General features: G+C 35.9%; 1 protein-coding gene across 2 annotated transcripts; it reads right to left on the reverse strand.

Annotated features, from left to right (window-relative positions):
* Positions 1-4,596: 4,596 nt before the first annotated feature.
* stxbp6l (syntaxin binding protein 6 (amisyn), like) lies at positions 4,597-18,716 on the reverse strand. Of its 2 annotated transcripts, XM_077551845.1 has the most exons (8): positions 18,552-18,716; positions 16,120-16,286; positions 14,770-14,900; positions 14,379-14,673; positions 12,492-12,590; positions 7,245-7,357; positions 5,546-5,611; positions 4,597-5,409 (listed from the first exon to the last, which is right to left on the reverse strand). In XM_077551845.1, the coding sequence occupies exons 2-7, from the start codon at positions 16,271-16,273 to the stop codon at positions 5,588-5,590; spliced, it is 816 nt and encodes a 271-aa protein (XP_077407971.1). In that variant the 5' UTR covers positions 16,274-16,286; positions 18,552-18,716; the 3' UTR covers positions 4,597-5,409; positions 5,546-5,587. The 2 variants fall into 2 exon arrangements, with proteins under 2 accessions (XP_077407971.1, XP_077407970.1); XM_077551844.1 differs by having other exon boundaries at positions 4,597-5,611.
* Between the last annotated feature and the right edge of the window lie 538 nt (positions 18,717-19,254).

Below are 19,254 nucleotides of genomic sequence, written 5' to 3' on the forward strand. Positions count from 1 at the left end.
GTTACTCACATACAGACACATGCTCGATCGATTCTCCAATTGCCCACTATGGATGTAACAATATCCAAACATCACAATGCGATATTATCACGATATGAAGGTCACAATATGATAATAATCATGATATTGTGGGGTGGTTGACGATACAAACAGTCAGCATTGTGCCATCATATTGCAATGAAAATGACTCGTATCTGACAGGGAAGGTACAGCACAATCATTCCCTACTGATTTTGAGTAAGAAGTTCACATGACCTGGAAGCTATTGACCTAAAATGCTCATTTTACATATAAAAACTCGTAAAAAGGCGTATCTCATGAAAAACAAGAGGTGTGTGTATCTCATGTGGGAGGCCCAGAATTACTATCCCACACCAATTTTGAGTCCACAGGTCACATGACCTGGAAGCTATTGAGCTAAAATGCATTTTTTTACGTACAAAGATTCATACAAAATATTGAAAAATCCGAAATTGCGCAAAGTTGCAGTTAGAGATATTTGTTCAAAATTGTTGCACTTTAAAAGAAAACCAGTTTTTACCATTTTTATTTGATCCTTTTCAATTATATAATTAGCATGTGGACTGTTTGTGTTCTGAAAATGTTGTTGTTTTTCCAATACCTTTTATGTTTGCCCATGTTGGGGGGAAAAAATATTTAAATTAAAACCTGTTCAGAAAGTTTCTTTAGTTTAGATTGTTTTAGTATTTTTGTTTTAAGGTTTTACATGTTTATATAGATATTACATATGTTTATAGGGCACACATTCTCAAAAAAAGTGCAAATTTGTCTAAAAATGTAATCTAAAAACAATTAGTATATATATATAAATCAACAACTTTTGTTCAATAATGAATGACGATTCGGCCGCATATTGAATCGATTTGAGAATTGCGCGCTATCTATATATGTATAGATATATGAATATTAGGGGTGTTAGAAAAAATCGATTTGGCAATATATCGCGATATTACAACGCGCAATTCTCAAATCGATTTGATATGCGGCGGAATCGATTTTTAAACATCAATTTTTTATGTGAATATTCAACAAAAGGTCTTACTTAGGGTTAGTATTCACACATTAAGCATGGAAGATTGTTATATTAATAGAACATTAAGCCTTAATATTTTATTTCAGTGCCGTTCAAAGATGAAACAGACTGCATCCTATTTGTTAAATGCAGTGGCTCAGTTATAAGCCTGAATTTTCTGATAAATAAATACATTTTCATACAAATCTTACATTGTACAAGTACAAGTTTACTGGTTAGTATTTTCTAAATTTGAGTTTTTAAAAAAATCGCAATAATCAATTTATAGATTCGCACCGGGATTAATCGATAGCGAATCGAATCGTGGTGGTGAGAATGTTAAATTCTGGGCTGGCTTTTAATCCTCTGGACAACTCCACATAGTCCAGGGAATCATGATTTCAGAGGAATATTGTGAAATCCTGGAACATAACCTGAAGCCGTCCTTTGTGAAGTTACAGCCTGGTAGAAGATGGATCATGCAACATGACAATACTCCAAAGCATTCCAGCAATACAACCAAGGAATGCTTTTAATACTTTTGCACCCATGAAATCTGAGGTTTTCTTAAATCAACAACTTTTGTTCAATAATGAATGGCAATATTATCATTATTTTTGTTCAAGTCCATTATTTTCAATGTCAGCATTGTAAATTGGGGTATGACTAAACATTTAATAAGGTTATAGTCATGCCTGCAGGGTTCACTATATATATATATATATATATATATATATATATATATATATGTAGTGGTGCAACGGATTATGGATAGAACAGAGCCAAGACTGCAAAAGCAGCATAAATATTGTCACTTATTTATTTATTTATTTAACTTCAAACAAATAACAATGCAAAAGAAACAAATTGAAAGAAATGTTTATGAGAAAAATAAAGAACATGTGTATGATTTAATAAAGTCATGGTTCTGTCAGCTGATTAAGGCCCATCCAGACAATGTGCTCCATACGTGCGAATGAGTCGAATGACAGTCATCAACTGTCATGGTTAATAGAAACAATTTGTCCATCCTGTCCCATTTTTACCCAACTCAAAATATATGTTCATATCCTTTCACTCACTGTATGTGTGGCCTTAATCCTCTAGTGTCACACAGCACTCAGACTTGACCTACATGTTTGTTTCCTTCTCACAATGAGCTGATATTTGCATATTATTCCTCACATGGCGATTTCACAAGCAGAAGCTGTATCATCCATCCATTATCATGTGTTGTACATCTTGTCATTTATCTCCTTCATTGTACTCTATATTGGTTTAACCTCTTGTTAAACTATTAAATAAGTAGTTTAGTTGCCTTTCCTGTTGACATACCATAATAGTCTCAAACGCATAGAAGACTCCAGATGTTTACTGACAGATGTCACTCTCATGCAGCCATTAATTCACTGCAATGCAAACAAGCTTTCCTCTGGTTTACAGTAGAATGTGAGGTTGCTTAAATCTTTACGCCTATTCGCTGCAATAAATAAACCTACTTGATTCTTTGCACAGTTTTCCCCAAGGGCATGCAGCCAAAGAAACTGGTAACATGATTGAAACATAAACAAATACAGTAAATAAATAACACAGGAAAAGCAGAATTAGCACTAAAGGCTTCTGCTCTTCCACAATGCAATAACCACAAACCACATTAAGAAATTCAGTCACTTTGTCAATGCAATGCAAACATGCATTGTAGTAGGTTTATTGGACACTCCAAATTGTCCATAGGTGTGATTGTGAGTATGGTTGTTTGTCTCTGTGTGTCCTGCAATTGGCTGGCAATCAGTTCAGGGTGTACCCCGCCTACTGCCCGAAGTCAGCTGGGATAGGCTCCAGCAACCCCCGCGACCCTTGTGAGGACAAGCAGTTAAGAAAATGGATGGATGGATGGATGTTAATGTTAAAAGGATGCTGCAATTTAAGTTTATACTTCGACTATATGCAAGTGGGCATGAATCTACAATGTGTTTTGTGTATTTCTTTTTATAATGCTTTTTTTTTGTTGTTGCCTCTTTTGTTTCTGAAATATTACATTTCTAAATACAAATTTTCATGTAGTAACTGAATAAGTGTAAGTCCATTAATTTCAATCAACAGAGGAAAAAATATTTTAGGAAAGTAATTATTTACATTTGTTTGTTTTCTATCTTCTTTTTTCTACCGTATACAGTAGATTGGACAGGAGCAAATTCTAGCATGTGATGATAATTTTTGTCATTAATTATCAACCATAGACCAAATGCATAAATAGGTATACAACCAAGGACGAAAACGAAATGAAACTACACTTTATGTTTACAAAACTATAATTATTGCGAAAATGTCCTTCGTTTTCGTCTTTGGTAATTCATTTAATACATGAGCCTGGGGATGCATTTAAATGTGATTTGAAAATATATTTATTTTGATATTAACCAGAATAAGGATGTTTGAAAGTGTGTCACACATAAGTGATGTCATCTAGCAGCAGCCAATAGAAAAGGGCCTTCAGATGACGTCGCTCCTCTGCGACAATTTTGCGTGCTTGACTTGTGGCTTCAATGGCTTGGCTTGCCTGTTTTTTCTTTTAACTCAGCCGAAATGCAAGGCTAGGAAAGAAATACGTAATTTTTTTTCATTTTAACATTTTGTTTATTAAATATTGCACAGGAGGGTAATACACTTTAAAAAATAAAAAAACAGAAACTAATACGGAAACTAACTAAAACTAAGGTGCATTGTGGCGTTTAAAAAGGTAATGTAAGGCTTTTTCTACATCACGCATGCTCCACCAATGCCCAGATGAGTATAAAGAGCCCTGCCAGTTTTACTGTGACTGCACCTTTCAGCGTTTGTATTAGCTTTATAGTAGAGTGTGCGGACCCTCACACTTCACAGTTCCTTTGGGGAGGGGAGGGGCGGAGTTTTTCTTACCTCATTTGAAGTCATGTTTTCGTTTGTCAACTGTGGCTGTCGCTTTAATTAAGGTTGTGAACATACTCGCACGTGCACCATTAACGAACCTGACACAGATGATGCAGTTACGCTTTGGGCCAGAGGTGGCAGTTTTGAGTAAAAAAGTGAAAAACTGCACAAAGATCTTTTAAGTATTTTTTTTAACTAACTAAAACTAATAAAAACTAATAAAGCAACTGTGAAAGCAAAATTTAAAAAACAAAACTCAAAACGAAATTAAAACTAACTAAAATGAAAATTTAAAAACTATAATAACCCTGTATAAACTATAATAATAATAATAATAATAATAATAATAATAATAATAATAATAATAATAATAAACTGTAAACAACTCATGTCTGGTGTTACTTTGATGACTACACAAAGTTTCTCCAATAAGTAAGGTTGTAATTGTCATTAACCAGGTTATATATTAACTTGGATGTAACTACATATATTTATACTCAGATTTGTATTTTATTTTTTTGTGGTACGGAACATTGTACTGTACTGAAGCAAATGAAATTCAATTCTGCATCAGTTCTTTAATGAAAAAAAAATAATTTCTTGAAGTTTTAATATCATCTAGTGTTTCAAGAAACAAAAGAAAAGCACTGGTGAACAAGTCAAGTATTATTTATTGTTTAAATAAAGTGGCTGTGTGAATCGTTTGAAACATTTCATATACATTTACTTTAATCAAACAAAACAATAACCATAAAATAGCTGTAATACCATACATGTTGTAAATGGTTACAAGTAATATGTCAAGTAATACAGACATATATTTTATTCTAACATATTTAACTTCTGAACTTTGAATTGGACCTGATGCAACATACCTGAACAATCTTTATTCAATTCACATAGACAAGACATGCTGTAAGTCACATTGACACAAAGACTAGCCGATCTCTTGTCAGCAGACAAGACAGCTGGATTAGTGTTCAGGGAACACGGACAGAGACACAATGAGGACACAATATAATTTGACAGCAATACACAACCATTAGTTGTGATACCAACATGCAGCGTTGTATAAAAGGGCAACTGATAACAGGGTTCAACTGATGGCAAGCAACTGATATATTTTGATATTTATTTATTTTTTAAGTGTATTACCCTCCTGTGCAATATTTAATAAACAAAATGTTAAAATGAAAAAAATTAACGCATTTCTTAACCTAGCCTTGCATTTCGGCTGAGTTAAAAGAAAAAGCAGGCAAGCCAAGCCATTGAAGCCAAAAGTCAAGCACGCAAAATTGTCGCCTAGGAGCAACGTCATCTGAAAGCGCTTTTCTATTGGTTGCTGCTAGATGACATCACTTCTGTGTGACACACTTTCAAACATCCTTATTCTATATCCTGTATAGAATATGAGCACCATAATCCTGCGTTTTTAATCACAAACAATGATTAAAAAATTTTTTTTCCTGAAAAACAAACAAAAAAAACAATGATTAAAGATGTCATTCTGAATACACACAGTAAGTGGCCACGTACAGATCCTTAGTCCTCATTAAATACAGTTTTATGAAACATTTAGGGACACGCGATGTTTGCACCCACTTGCTATTCATCTCCTTCATCCTGTAGGAGTCCAGGAAGGTTCTATTTTGCATATTTCAGCGCCATCTGAAATAGTAAAATAATGAAAGTTATACATTCAGTGTTACAATATTTGAGTCATAGACCATGACTTGTGTCACTATTACTACTCTGCTTGTAGTCTCCTCTTGAAGGCTGTTGCCCAGATTGGACAAATTGCCTAGTTGTTAAAGGAGACCAAGGATAACATTTATCATGGCTGGCATAAGGACAATAAACATCTTAGTGAGAGCAGCCCAACCAGGCCAAAGCCACAATCATTCGTACTGTCTAGAGGAAAACGTACGCAGACCAAATCAAATGTCTCCAAGAAGAGGGACTTTTCCAGAAGTCTAGCCCGCTCTCCAAGCAGAGCTTTACTGTCTTGTTCTCAAAGTTGGAGGTTGACTAGCAAGAGCACAAAGTGTTTGATGGCTCGTTTGTCACATCACAAATAACTTGAGGTAGTCAAGCCAATGCTAAACGATGGGTAGTCATATTTACTTGTACATGAACAAAGACAAGACAAAAATTATGATTTTGTACAATCCTGCCTCCGTCACTGTGACACTGTCCTGTGACTGACAGTGACACACCCCCTTTCAAATCTGCAGCTAGCAAGTGCAACATGCACAAGCACATGGGACAGGCAGGAGGTGAATTCATGGTGAAAAGTCCACACAAAAAAAAGTAAATTATAATCTTAACATTAATCCAACGTCTATAACATTCCTCTAACAAAGCTAATGCAACTGCTAACTAATGCTGGCAACCTTACTAGCTCGAAGCAATTGTAGCCACTGTAATTGTGTGCGAAGTTGTTTTTCATCAAAAAGATGAGAGCAAATTTTATGTGAAATAGTTTAAGATCCAAAATGTTCAACATAATCTGCTGACAAAACAATATACAGGGGTCAAATGACTGTCCTGAGTTTCACTATAACTAGACTAAAACGTTGACAGTTTTGTTGATTAAAACTAGATGAATACAATAATGTTTACTTGGACTAAAATAAAGACTAAAAGGCTTGATTTATAGCCGACTAAAAGTTAACTAAATAAAAACGGGATGTGGTTGACTAACTTTGATTAAAACTAACAAGCGTGATTGAAACTGGACTAAAACTGAGACTAAATTGATATAATTAACACTGTTGATAATTTATGTGTGTGTGTAGCTGCTTGGAGGTACACAAAGTACCTTCTGTTCCCTTCCCACCTTTATCTATTTGAACAGAAAATTTGAAAATGTCACAATCATATTTATTTTAATCATTGACAGTGGATTGAAATGAAATGAATGGTCCAGATAACTAAAATGGAAAACAATTTAATGTAATCATTAGTTGTCATTTTTTAACTCCCTTATTGATTTATTTTATTTATTTATTTTTTACATTACACCTTAAAAATCATTAGGGGTTCAATTGTCATTTTTTTTAACTCTCTTTTTTATTTTTTTATTATTATTTTTTTTTACATTACACCTTAAAAATCATTAGGGGTTCAACTTAAAAACTTAAGTGCGGTTGCGTCCTTAAAAACATGAGTATAGAATATATAGGGCTGTTTGTGAACCAAGTTAATGTGTATTTCCAGTTTATATTCATTGCTGCTATAGTGAAATAACTTTTTATTTTCTTTTTAAATACATTTTGGAATAAAATGTGTGTTGAATTACCTTGTGAGCAATGTCTGCAAGCTGCTGTGCTGTATGCACCAGCCCTAATGTCTTGTCTTCAGCTACAGTCAGTTTGTCCCCACGCTCTCCCAGAGCCACTTTGATCTGATGGACTACATAAAAATGAAAAGCTCAAATGAACAAGTGAAATCACAGAATGGAAGAAATGTCAAGTATATTGTATCAACCATAATTTGCAGGTAATGTAATAAGTTGCTGAAAAATAATGTAATGTATAATTATATACAGTATAGGGATGAAACTTAGAATTTCCCAATATTGAAATTGCAACACATTTCTCATTCTGGAAGGATTTTATAGTTTGATTCTGCTCAATTGATGTGCCTCATGCTGGTGATCTGCCACTACCTGCTGGCGTAAAAGTGTAACTACAACATTTGGATTTCTCAGCCTGCAAGATGGATTGCTACAGGAGGAAATGAGGGTTTAAGTACCTTAAAATAATATTTAGCAGTAAATAGCATTGTAACTATCAGTTTTCAATATTCATTACGGTCATCATGAGTGACTTTGGATGAGACAGAAGTAGTCTCCAGTCAATCGCAGGGCACATAAAGACAAATAACCATATACTAACATTCAGACAAATGGACATTGAATAAACCTAACATGCATGTTTTTGTATTGTTTGGAGGCTGTACCCAGCAAAAAATGCATGCAACACGGGAAAAAAATCCAAACGCCACTCGTGAAGACTGGAGCCGAGTTTTAAAACCTGACAACTGTGAGGAAGTCATGCTAACCAAAAATTCAATGTGCTGCTAAATAACAACATTTGGAAATTGAATGGAAGTGAATGCACTGGATCTAAGTAATGTTTTCCTTCGAAATGATCTGTGTGTTTCCAAACATATCCTTCTCACTTCTCCTTTTATAAGAGAGCCTGGTTTCGCCCTTCTGGTCACTTTTCCATGATATTTTTTCAGGGCTGTGCTTTTACAACAGAAGAGTTCCTTAAAAAAAAACAACTGAAGAGTTCCTCAGAACAGCGTGTCCAGTATGGCTTGTGGGGTGCAAGCTAGTTTTGACAGGGGTGTGTGGTGAAAGAACTCTTGTGGGCGTGCCTCAAAACAACTCAAAATTAATATAATGAGGGCTGCAGCTATCAAATATTTTGGTATTCGGATATCCTACTGAAAATTCTAGCAAATAATCAGGTATTTGGATAGAAATAAAAATATACCTGTGTATACTTTCTTGGTTACGGAACAAATATAAATACAGAAGACAAAAAACACATTTGCATGTAATAATTAACACCCAACTGGTTTTAATTTTTAGATAATCAACTTTTTTAATTACTTAAGCTGTGCTTGTCAGCAAACTCCTCTGAAACTGTGAAATTTTAGACAAATCTTTCCCCATAGATTGTGGTCAATGGAAATAAAGTGACGTCAGACCCACAATAGCGATTTTCAGTAAGCCTAAATTGTTAATAAGTGCTCAGTAGGAACGTCAATCCATTTTCTGAACCGCTAATCCTCACGAGGGTCGCGGGCGCGCTGAAGCCTACCCCAGCTGTCTACGCGCTGTAGTATTTACGCCTTTGAAAAATAATCAAACGGCTGGAGCACTTTACCCCTGCTAGCTGGCGCGGCTAGCTTGCTGCTTGGTGCTGGTAGCTCACTGTTAGCTTGCAGTCGACACTAAATGCTGGCAAAAGGTGCCGTACAATACCATGTCAGCATAATTATGTCTTAGCGCTCTTAACTGGAGCTTGAACGTGACTTAAGGAATTTGATTTACTAACGTCAGTCGCAAAAGTTTGGGGCATTTATATTGCTATTGTTCACAAACTCTGAATAGATGAGCACGTCGTCAGCCCTTATACCGCGACAACACGCTTCCGGAAACAACTTAAAAATGAAAGCGCTACAATACATTGATCTACATATACTACTTGGTAAGGTAAGGTTTATTTTGAAGTTGGGTTTCTCTCAGCGTTAGCCCCGTGTACTGTCATGCATACTGCCGTTGACCATCTCAGCGGGTGTCCGAGGCAGTAATAAAGAGGACTCGTTTCAGCCCTAGTATTAACTCTTTGACTGCCAGACATTTTCAGAAAAGGGATGCCGTCAGTGCCAGCCGATTTAAGCATTTTGACTGATCTTTCAAGGTCCACAGAAAATTTTGTGTTTGGACTATGGAAACACACATACTACCAAATGAAAGATTGAACTCTCATCTTTCATCAGAAAAAAAAGTTTGTTTCTACCTTATTCCGTTTTTCAGTAATCAACAATAGAAAATGGTTAGTTTCACCCAAATGCTCTGTTACAAAAAAACGGAGAAATCAAGCTTTTTGTGAAACGATATTATTTCATGCACTCTAGTGAATTTGAGACCCTTTTTTTTCCATGAATGATGCCACAAACACCTAAACAGTGCTTTACTTCTGTAAAACACTACCACCAACAATGAAAAAGAGTTTTTTGATAGCAAAATATGTTTATTTACATTCAACAGTGTAACAACTTGACAAAACAATTTGGCAAACTATTTACAAATGTGTGCAACCGTGGTACTATTTACAATTGTGTGGATGTTTCAAATACAGTTTTTCTTTTTGTAACACTCCCCTGCGTGCAACGGGACGCAGCAGGATTTGCACAACAGATTAGTTTCACTGCGATTGCAAACGCTACACTTTTTTGCTGGCTTTTTTTCCGGTGAATAGCAAGTATATACTGCAGTGTGTGTTTGGCCATGTTGCCTTCAAGTCTACTCCCAGATCATGATACGGTGACGTTACGGTGGTGTTACATCTGGCTTCCTCATGTCCTTCTGTTCCTATACCGGGTGGTTGATCCATCTTATCCGCTCCATTCATGGTGGCATCGTAGTCCATAACCAGTGTCTTCTCCGTGATCAGACTGTACCCACTCCTCCGATGAATATGCATTGGACCTGAGCAGAAGTGCTTGGTTGTGCTCCGCGTTTTCCGGCGTTAGCATCGCTAGCCGGTGAGGCTTTATGACATGATCATAGCCGCCGCGTCAACGCTTCCAACTTCGGCGTCAACCTCGGAGTCACCATCATCGTCGTAATCAATGTGCTCTTTAGCATTGGTCGATGGTTTTCGTCTTTGAAAAAAATGCTCAAGCGTGAGCTGCTTGCAACCGGTCGCCATTATGGCTTCCTCAGCCATTGTCCCCTCAACACTCTAGCTCCGCCTCACGTCTTCTACTGACGCCTACCCAATCTTGTCCAAAGAGAGTCATCGCTGCCATCTAGGGGCCAAAAATAGGCATTATACTAACTAGATCTGCTTGATACTTTCAGGACAGCTGGCCAAGGCTTTCCTCCACCCGTTTCCAAAAAAAAAACAAAAAAAACTTGGTGAACGTCTTTTAACGTCTTTGGCGCTCCTCCGTAGGTTTTTACTAAACGTCATTTAACGTTTTTGGCAGTAAAAGAGTTAATAATCATTTTTGTACGATTAAGCCAATTTTGTAATAGTGGAGGGTAATAATCAAAATCGTAATTGAATTTTGATTAATTGCACAGCCCTAATATAATGTCATATTCAGTCTCTTTAGTGCTTTGTTTTGATATGTCAGTTTCCCTCTGCTGTTTTTAGTTGCCCCTAGATGGAGCAGGTATGTGTAACTACCTGTTTTAGGGCTTGCTAGTACACCAGGAGGTTGCTGGATCATTCCTTTGTCTGTTTGCAGATTTGCTTCTGTTTGGGTAGAGTCTGGTATCCTGGTTTCTCATAGTAAGTTATTTTTGTTTTTTGTTCTTTGTTTTGTATTAACTTCTTTCTTGATTAGTCCCTGATTGTTTGTACTTTGTAACTTATCCTCATACTCTGTTGTATAGTTCTGTTATAGTTATCTATAGTTTTGGTTGAACTTTTACTTTGTTACTTTTTCTTGCCAGTTTGGTAGCACTTTTTGCTTCCCTGTTTTTGGTCTTTAACCTCTTCTTAAAAATTACCAGGGAGTCAACTGTTCTAAGATCCAGCGGGAGCCTGTTCCATGGAGTTGGGCCATATAAGCAAAAGCACCAGATTTTTTTCGTGGGAGACCCTTGAAATTTCTAACAGACGGGCAGTTGAAGAGCGAAGGGCGCTTGGAGAAACCTAAATAAAATGTAATAATATAATATAATAATTAGGGTTGTCAACATGAGTCCATTAATTTTGAGTTAAAATTCCTTTAACGCAACAAAATATTTTAACGCGCGATTAATGACCGCCCCTTACTTGGAAAGCCTGAAGTCCAGACACAACACAGCCGACACAAATTTAATAATAATGCATATATTTGTGGAGACTGGGGTCAAGTTGCATTTTACAATTTTAAAAATGTGCAGAATTTCACAAGTTATTTAATGTTAAAGATTAGATAGCTCTTAAAATGAAAAGAAAGAGCTGTCACCAACTTCTTATAAATGCAAAACTAGTGGCAGGAAAATGACCTCAACACAAATCAATATCACGCTCATTTTTGACAGTAGAGTACATCTTTTTAATTTTAACTCAATTTTATGGATTATTATTAAATTGTTGTTTTAATGATTATATAATGTATATGTCATATTTCTATTAGTTTGATATTTTTCACTTATGTTAACAAGAGTATGAAAACGTAGCTTTTTTTATTTTATTGTACATTTAGTACAGATATCAAATTTGCGATTAATCGTGAGTTAACTGTTGAAGTCATGCGATTAGTTACGATTAAAAAAAATTGATCGCCTGCAACCCCTAATAATAATATAATCATAATAATGAATGAAATGTAATTGTATTAAAGTATACCGTATTTGCATGGAATTAACTTGTCAACATAAGTGGCAGCAGTAGCTCGGGAGTTGGTTTAAGAACTTAGAAGGTGGATGTTCATTTGCTACTAATGGTGACTATTTGAAGTCATGGTGCACCAAGTACAACTGAACTGGGACTTGCTGCTGTGTTGCAACCTGGCACCTCTCCCATTCATTACACTGCCTCTGTCAGTGGGTTCAGTGGTGCACCACGCTCCCTCTCACTTTCGGTGCTCTGAGCGCCCCATAAACACCAGCTATTGTTTTGCATTGTATTGTTTTGACCTCCCTGAAATCAACAAAGTCGCCACTCATGTGACCGCCCTGCTATAGAGCACAGAGATGCCTTTCAGCTGGAGAGAGGTGTAGAATAGACAATGGACAAAGGCAGAAATTCTGGATAAAATAACAGAAACAGTTGCCACTAACTTGCTCCTTGTTGTAAAAATCAACTACCTCTATTTTGTGAAGTCCTTTGGTTTGCAGCCATCTTCTTCTTCATATGATTGAAGAAGGCTTTGCAGCGGTAGATGAATAGATTCATGGAGGAGGAATCTGTCATAAAAATATCACACAATAAACTCCAAATATCTGGTGAAGGTGAAAATGGTATAGAGTATTGCGTTCAGCGTTTGCTACCATTGGAGTTAGCTTGTTTTAGCTATCTATGGTGACAAAAGAACAGCCTAAGGTCAAATGACATTTACTTTTAATGTAGCTTCAAATTATTAAAAACAACAAAGAATACAATTGCTGACTTTGAGACTGCTATGTTCCATATTTTAGAATCAAGTAGCCTTCAGTTTATCCTATCGATTAAGCAATGAAAAATTAATTGCGCGCACTGTCCTCCCATTGTCCTACTGTAGTTTCTGTGACTTTGTACAGCTTTTAAAGACATGATCTGGCCTGAGAGGGACGTGGGCATCAACGAGTTGGCTGGCTGTTAACTGATTAACTCATTAGCCAATGCATGTTGAGTGCTTGGCTGAGAGTTATGTATGAATGGTCTTTTTAGGTGTTTGTGTTCTTATCATTTGTTCAATGGAGCCATTAAAAGTGCACCAGTAGCTGTTTCTCCATCCACAAATCTAAATCATGCTATCATAATGCATGCGTGCTATCATGCTATTTTAATCCCCTCCACATTTAACTATAGGCATGTATATGATTATATATTACATTTGGAACAATATCAATATAAATTCTTATGAAATATGAGTTGTTTTGGTGGCTTTTTTTCTACCCTGGAAGAAAGACGCCTAGCTAACTAAAACTCTGCCTCTCCCCGTGTGGCTGCCACGCCCCTTCCATAACGATGACTTCTACGCACACCGCCCACTGCCACCTACTAAACAACTATATATAGATATATATATATATATACCTTAATAAATAAATAAAAGTGAAATATCAATCAATAAATAAAAACGCTCTGCGCTCACATTTATTTATTTCATGCTGCAGGCAATCTGTCAGGTCGAAATGTTATTCAAATGAGGGGGCGGTCCTAAGTGTGTCTTGGGTTGAGCTCCGCTGTTGCAAACTGCCTTTTATTGGTCGAGTAAGCGGCTCGGCGAACATAGAAGTATTGCTGGCTTGCATGGAGAGCTCCAGCAATGGATGACTATCTTGGCCACTGTCACCCCAACTAGCGACTTAAGTTGCTCCACAACAAGTCGTGGTGACAGTGGACAATATAAATGTTCATTGCTGGACCTCTCCATGCAAGCCGGCGAGGCTTCCTTGTTCGCCGATCCGCTCACTCTAGGCAGTTTGCAACGGCAGAGCACAACCCAAGACATGCTTAGGACCGCCCCCTCATTTGAATAATATTTCAATCTGACAGAGCGTCTGTAGCACCAAATAAATAAATGTGAGAGCAGAGCACTTTCATTGATTGATATTTAATTATTTTTATATATTTATTTTTGTATTTATTTTGACATTTATTTTTACATATATTTTTATTTTTTGAATCTTTTTTTTTTTACTTTTATATATATATATATATATATATTGTTGTTGTTTTTATTTCCATTTATTTTTATTTTTTGTATTTAATTTTTAAATTATATTTTTTATATTTGTTTTTATTTTTACCTTTTTAAATTTTTTTATTTAGTCATGTTTTTATTTTTTATTTTGGCAGTTTTGGTCCTCCATACGCACCGCCCCCACGACAACCACCCCCCACCCCACAAGGTCCCGCCCCACTATTTGAGAAAGGTTGGCCTAACTGTATCAATCCGACCATTTTCTGAATTGCTTTATTACCCATAAAAAAAGGACAAAATTGGACTAAAACAAACTGGACAATGCTCTATAATAATATTATTTTACCTGCTGTGAGTTTGGACGGACAGTTGATGAATTCTGGTGGTCTGGGTGCAACAAAACTTTTCCGTCGTGCTTTTACTGTTCCAGATGAAGGCCCTGTTGGGGATTCATTAGGACCTGCCGCCCCATCCTGGTGGGAGCCTCGGCGGCTCGCCTTAACCAAACTTCCCGCCTTTCCTTCCCAGTAGGTCTGGCAGGCACGATATAGAATCTGGACGAAGATGCACTTTTCTGCCGCTGAGCTGCCCACCCACTGATCCACAGCATTGACAAACACCAGGTCAAATTCGGGGCTATCCTAGTGGAGAATAAATAACCTGTTAGCAAGCATTTACTCCTGATGAGTTTAAAAGCCATATCTTGATTGATTCTTTCTATGAAATCAAAATGAGACCTTGTTGGGGTTAATGCCATTGACCTGTCGTAGCTGCTCCACCGTCCACTGTGATGTCCTTGTGAAGGCCAAGGAGCCACTAAACCTCTTCACCTTTGAAATGAGGAGCTGGTGCGGCCTTGTGTTGGTCACTGCACGGAGAGCATAAAACTATCGTTTACTGTTGACAACTAATTCCAATGTATTAAGGTTACAGAAAAATTGTAGCAGGCTCGAACAAGGATGAAACTTTATTGATGATTAGTCGTTTTATTTTAATCACCGTGAATCACCATGCATCACCGTAAGATATTTCAAACCTATGCAAGCAATAATCAAAAAACGTGTACATCTACAAAGTGCTAATAAACAAACTATTGAACAAAATGCTGCGATTGGCTGGCAACCAGTTCAGGGTGTACCCCGCCTACTGCCCGAAGCCAGCTGGGATAGGCTCCAGCGCCCCCCGCGACCCTTGTGAGGAAAAAGCGGTTAAGAAAATGGATGGATGGATGGATGGATGGATGGATGGATTGAACAAAATGTACATTTTGCCTCTTCGGAGGGGCTACCAATATAAAACAAGACATTCCTCGAAGTTTTGCAACAAACTTTTCCAGCATATTACGCTATCAAGCTACCTTAAGTACAAACAGCACTAAACCAAAGTGACTCATCAAAACAAAAGCGTAGCACCAAAACTGGAAGTAACGATTTACAATGCGAATTTCAAAATAAAATATAATCAATATTTCTGTAAAAAAATATAATTATTGTTATTTACAGTAGACAAATAAAATAAAAGAAAGAAAAAGAAAATTGATGGATGTATTGAAAATAGAACATCAACAATTAAGCAACACTAGGGAAGTTGGGAAACTCTAAATTTAAAATACAAACAGAATACCATGATTTGCAAATTTCTCAATTTTTTTTACATTCACAATAGTACCTTTAAAAAAAAAAACTCACATTTGAAGTGTATAGTATACAACACCACTTTTTTTCAGACCGATACCAGTACAAGTTCACAACTCGAGTAGTCACCGATACTAATATAGTGCTTTTGATACATAAAATTTCTATTAAACCAATGACAGATAATTTTTAAAAAAGACTTGTATATCCCAATATAAAAAAAAAATCTTAAAATTGCATGAAATAAACGGCAATTTTATATGATCTTTTTTCCATTTATTCATAAAATAGATATATTCTATATAACACACACACACAAATTAATTTAAATAAAGTGAAAACAATTCAGTGGTCAGAAAAAGTCTCAAATCAAAATATGTGGTTGTAAAACTTCTTTCAACCAATATCTTGCATCGGCCTTTGTCTATCTTGTAATTAAAAAAAATGGTGTACCTGAAACACAAATGAAAGTTGCATAGTCTCCTTTGGATCCAGGAGAAAAGAAAGACATCCTCTTCTTTTTTCTTCTCTGTACCTCCACTGCCACCACCATACGTTCATTACGGGGGATGAAGACATCTTTGTTGATGGTGGACTGAATATTCATTGTTAAGTTAAACCTAAACCAGTGATGAAATGACACAGGATATATGTAAAGCCTTGGTGAGAATGCTTAACAATAGTGACCAAAAAAGTAAGTTGCCGTGGCAATATGAGCCTTCAAAAAGACCAATTGTGCATGGGCTTATCAAAAGGTTATGAATGAGAAACCATTAAATGGTTAAAAAAAACACACACACACACACACACACACACACACACACACACACAAAAAGGTGCCCTCTATGCAAATCTTTGTAAGCGTGCCTGGTGGTTGGTGGAAAACCAGGAAGTGACTGAGGTGAGATTTATGTCTGGAATAAAGAGGGTTTGTTTTTTGAGCAAGTTATTGGTGACAGCAACCAGCTGCGGTTTCCAAATAAAGCAAGGATGTGCACTAATGGGTCAAATACACAGATGGCCATATTGAATATAGTAACTATCTTGCAACTTGTGCAGGACTCTCAGGCAGTCAACCGCAGGGCACATATTGTATGGACAGTAAAATGATGAAGATAATTTGAATGAAAAGCGAAATTACAATTTAAGTACATTTTCAGATTTAAGGGAACACAGAATCTCCCCATCATACAATGTATTGCTTTTGTTTTGTTTGGTTTGGTTTTAACAGAGGGCCAACAATCATTAAAAAGGATCCTCAGTATCTGAGCCACAAACTCCATTATTTGAGAGGTGACATGGAAAGCTAATAAGTATGCGGCAGAAAAGCACGCTTTTGCTGGACGTAAATGCATGAGTAACTGGTGTGTTAAGTGTTTGTATTACATGCAAAATAAATAACAATGACAAGTTTGCATCAGGAATGAAGTTACTAAATAAGATGACAGTTAGCTTTGCTTCAAATTCACAGGCTGCAGCGCAGACCAGACAGAAAGATTACAAGTGTTGGGGCAGGATAAAGAAAGAAAGCAAAAGACTACAGCATGGAAGTAAACTGAGATGAAGATAGAGAACGTTCCGAAAAAGACAAATAAAATGAGAGAAAATTTGGGAGTAAACCCCCCAGAAAATGAAAGTGGAACTAGGATAGGGGTCTGCAACCTGTGGCTATGGGGCCACATGTGGCTGTGGATCTGTTAAAAAAATAAAATACAATTAATAAAAGTAGAAATTAATATTTTTTTAACATAATTTTATTAAATGTTCTTTAAATGAATGAATTATTTATATATATATTTTCAAGAGAGAATGATATTAAATATTCAAAAAATGAGTTGTCAGAAAAAGAGAGATAAAAGGTAAATGAAAAAGTTTTGAAAATTACCTAAAAAATGTCCAAAAAGTGACCATAAAATGTCCAAAAAGAGGAAAAGCAGAAAATTACCATAAGATGTCCACGAATATGCCAAAAAATGTCAGAGAAGTATTTATTTTTTCAAGCCAGAAAATAAACTATTTAAAAAGTATCTATAAAATGTTCAAAAACAAAAGAAAAAATACCATAAAATATTCACAAAATTGTCCCCCCAAAAGTCAGAAAATTGATTTATGAAAAGGCAGGCAATAAAATGTCCAAAAATAAAATTAGAAATTCTGAAAATTACCATAAAATGTCTACCTACGTAATTGCCCAAAATTTCAGAAAATTTATAGCAAAAGGGCAGGGAAAAAAATTCCCCAAAAAGCCATGAAATATACAAAAATGAAAGAAGAGCGGCATAAAATGACCATATGTCCACAAAATTGCCAAAAATGTCATATTATTATTTATTTATTTGGTCTAAAATGGCTCTTTTGAAAATAATAGGTTGCAGGCCCCTGAACTAGGGGCATGTATTAAACGTGAAACACCATTATTATAAAGGTTTTGAACAAACAGCCAAGCAAAATCATAAGTCAGATGAGAGAAAATCCTGGCAGGACAAGAGCTCAAATTTGATCACTGAGCAAAAAAGTGGAAGAGATGAATATTGTAGTGTAAGAATCTCTAAAACTGTCCAATAATTAAGATTTGTTTGATTATGATAAGTAAAATTGTTTGCAACTGTTGTGTTGTGATGCTAAACAGAAAAGGGTAAACTCAAGCTTTTCCTTTATTTTATTTTTCACATATGCAATTCTCACTTTTTATCTACCAGTACTTACTGGATGGAGTATGTAATTAAATGGATAGATATTTAAAGGCTTTGGATTGTATGTATTATGTAATAAATTCACAGGTCTTAAATGCTTGTAATGACACACCAGAATTTTTGGTTCATAATGATTAAGTTAAAAAATAACAGGTACACAAGCACACTGTAACATCAAGCTGTTTGACTTACCTCTCCTCGTTCTGCTCTCAAATCTCAAAAGTTCTTCTTGTTAGTTGAAAATTATGTTAGTTTCCTGTTAGATTAGCTACTAGATAATATAGCTGTCATGAATTTATACCCTTGCAGTGAAGGCACACACAAATCACAGTGTGTCCTATTAGAGGAGAATGACACTGGAAGGCAGAAACAGGCGCTCTCTGTTTGAGACACTGAGAACTACGGCCCACTGCACTTTATGGATGCTTCAGATCCAAACAACACATTGGCATTTAAATCACTGAATCATAAATCATGACATGTAGAATTCTTACCGAAAAAGTCCACTCACCAACCCTTGGGAATCATGTCATGATCTGGTCGATTTTGTGTGGGCTCTTAAAATCTGATGTTGATAAAGTGCTTCAAATATCTTTCTCGATCATGCCATTATTCTGTCTAGAGGTGTTTTACATTCCTTGTTAAGCTAAATAGGCTATTCCAGTCAGTTGTCTAATAAATAAATGTCATTAACAAAAATATTGCAAATGCTTCTCAACATGATGCAGTGCAGCCCTACACAACTTCTAAGGCTGAAACATTTTCAAAACTAATCTAATTGTGATTCTCCCCAAACAATATTGCGATTTAATATTTCATTATTTTTCATCTCACATATATTTTTAACAAATACATTAATCAGAATGACAATATATATATATATATATATATATAT

This window comes from Vanacampus margaritifer, chromosome 19 (assembly GCF_051991255.1).
Source record: "Vanacampus margaritifer isolate UIUO_Vmar chromosome 19, RoL_Vmar_1.0, whole genome shotgun sequence".
NCBI lineage: Eukaryota > Metazoa > Chordata > Actinopteri > Syngnathiformes > Syngnathidae > Vanacampus > Vanacampus margaritifer.

Excerpts from the sequence above, each read along its gene's own strand:
- stxbp6l (XM_077551845.1), bottom strand. The coding sequence starts at position 16,273 with ATGAATATTCAGTCCACCATCAACAAAGATGTCTTCATCCCCCGTAAT. Across the intron at positions 14,674-14,769 it reads ATGGCATTAACCCCAACAAG|GATAGCCCCGAATTTGACCT; the intron begins GTCTCATTTTGA and ends ATTCTCCACTAG. Across the intron at positions 5,612-7,244 it reads TTGCAGACATTGCTCACAAG|ATGGCGCTGAAATATGCAAA; the intron begins GTAATTCAACAC and ends TTACTATTTCAG.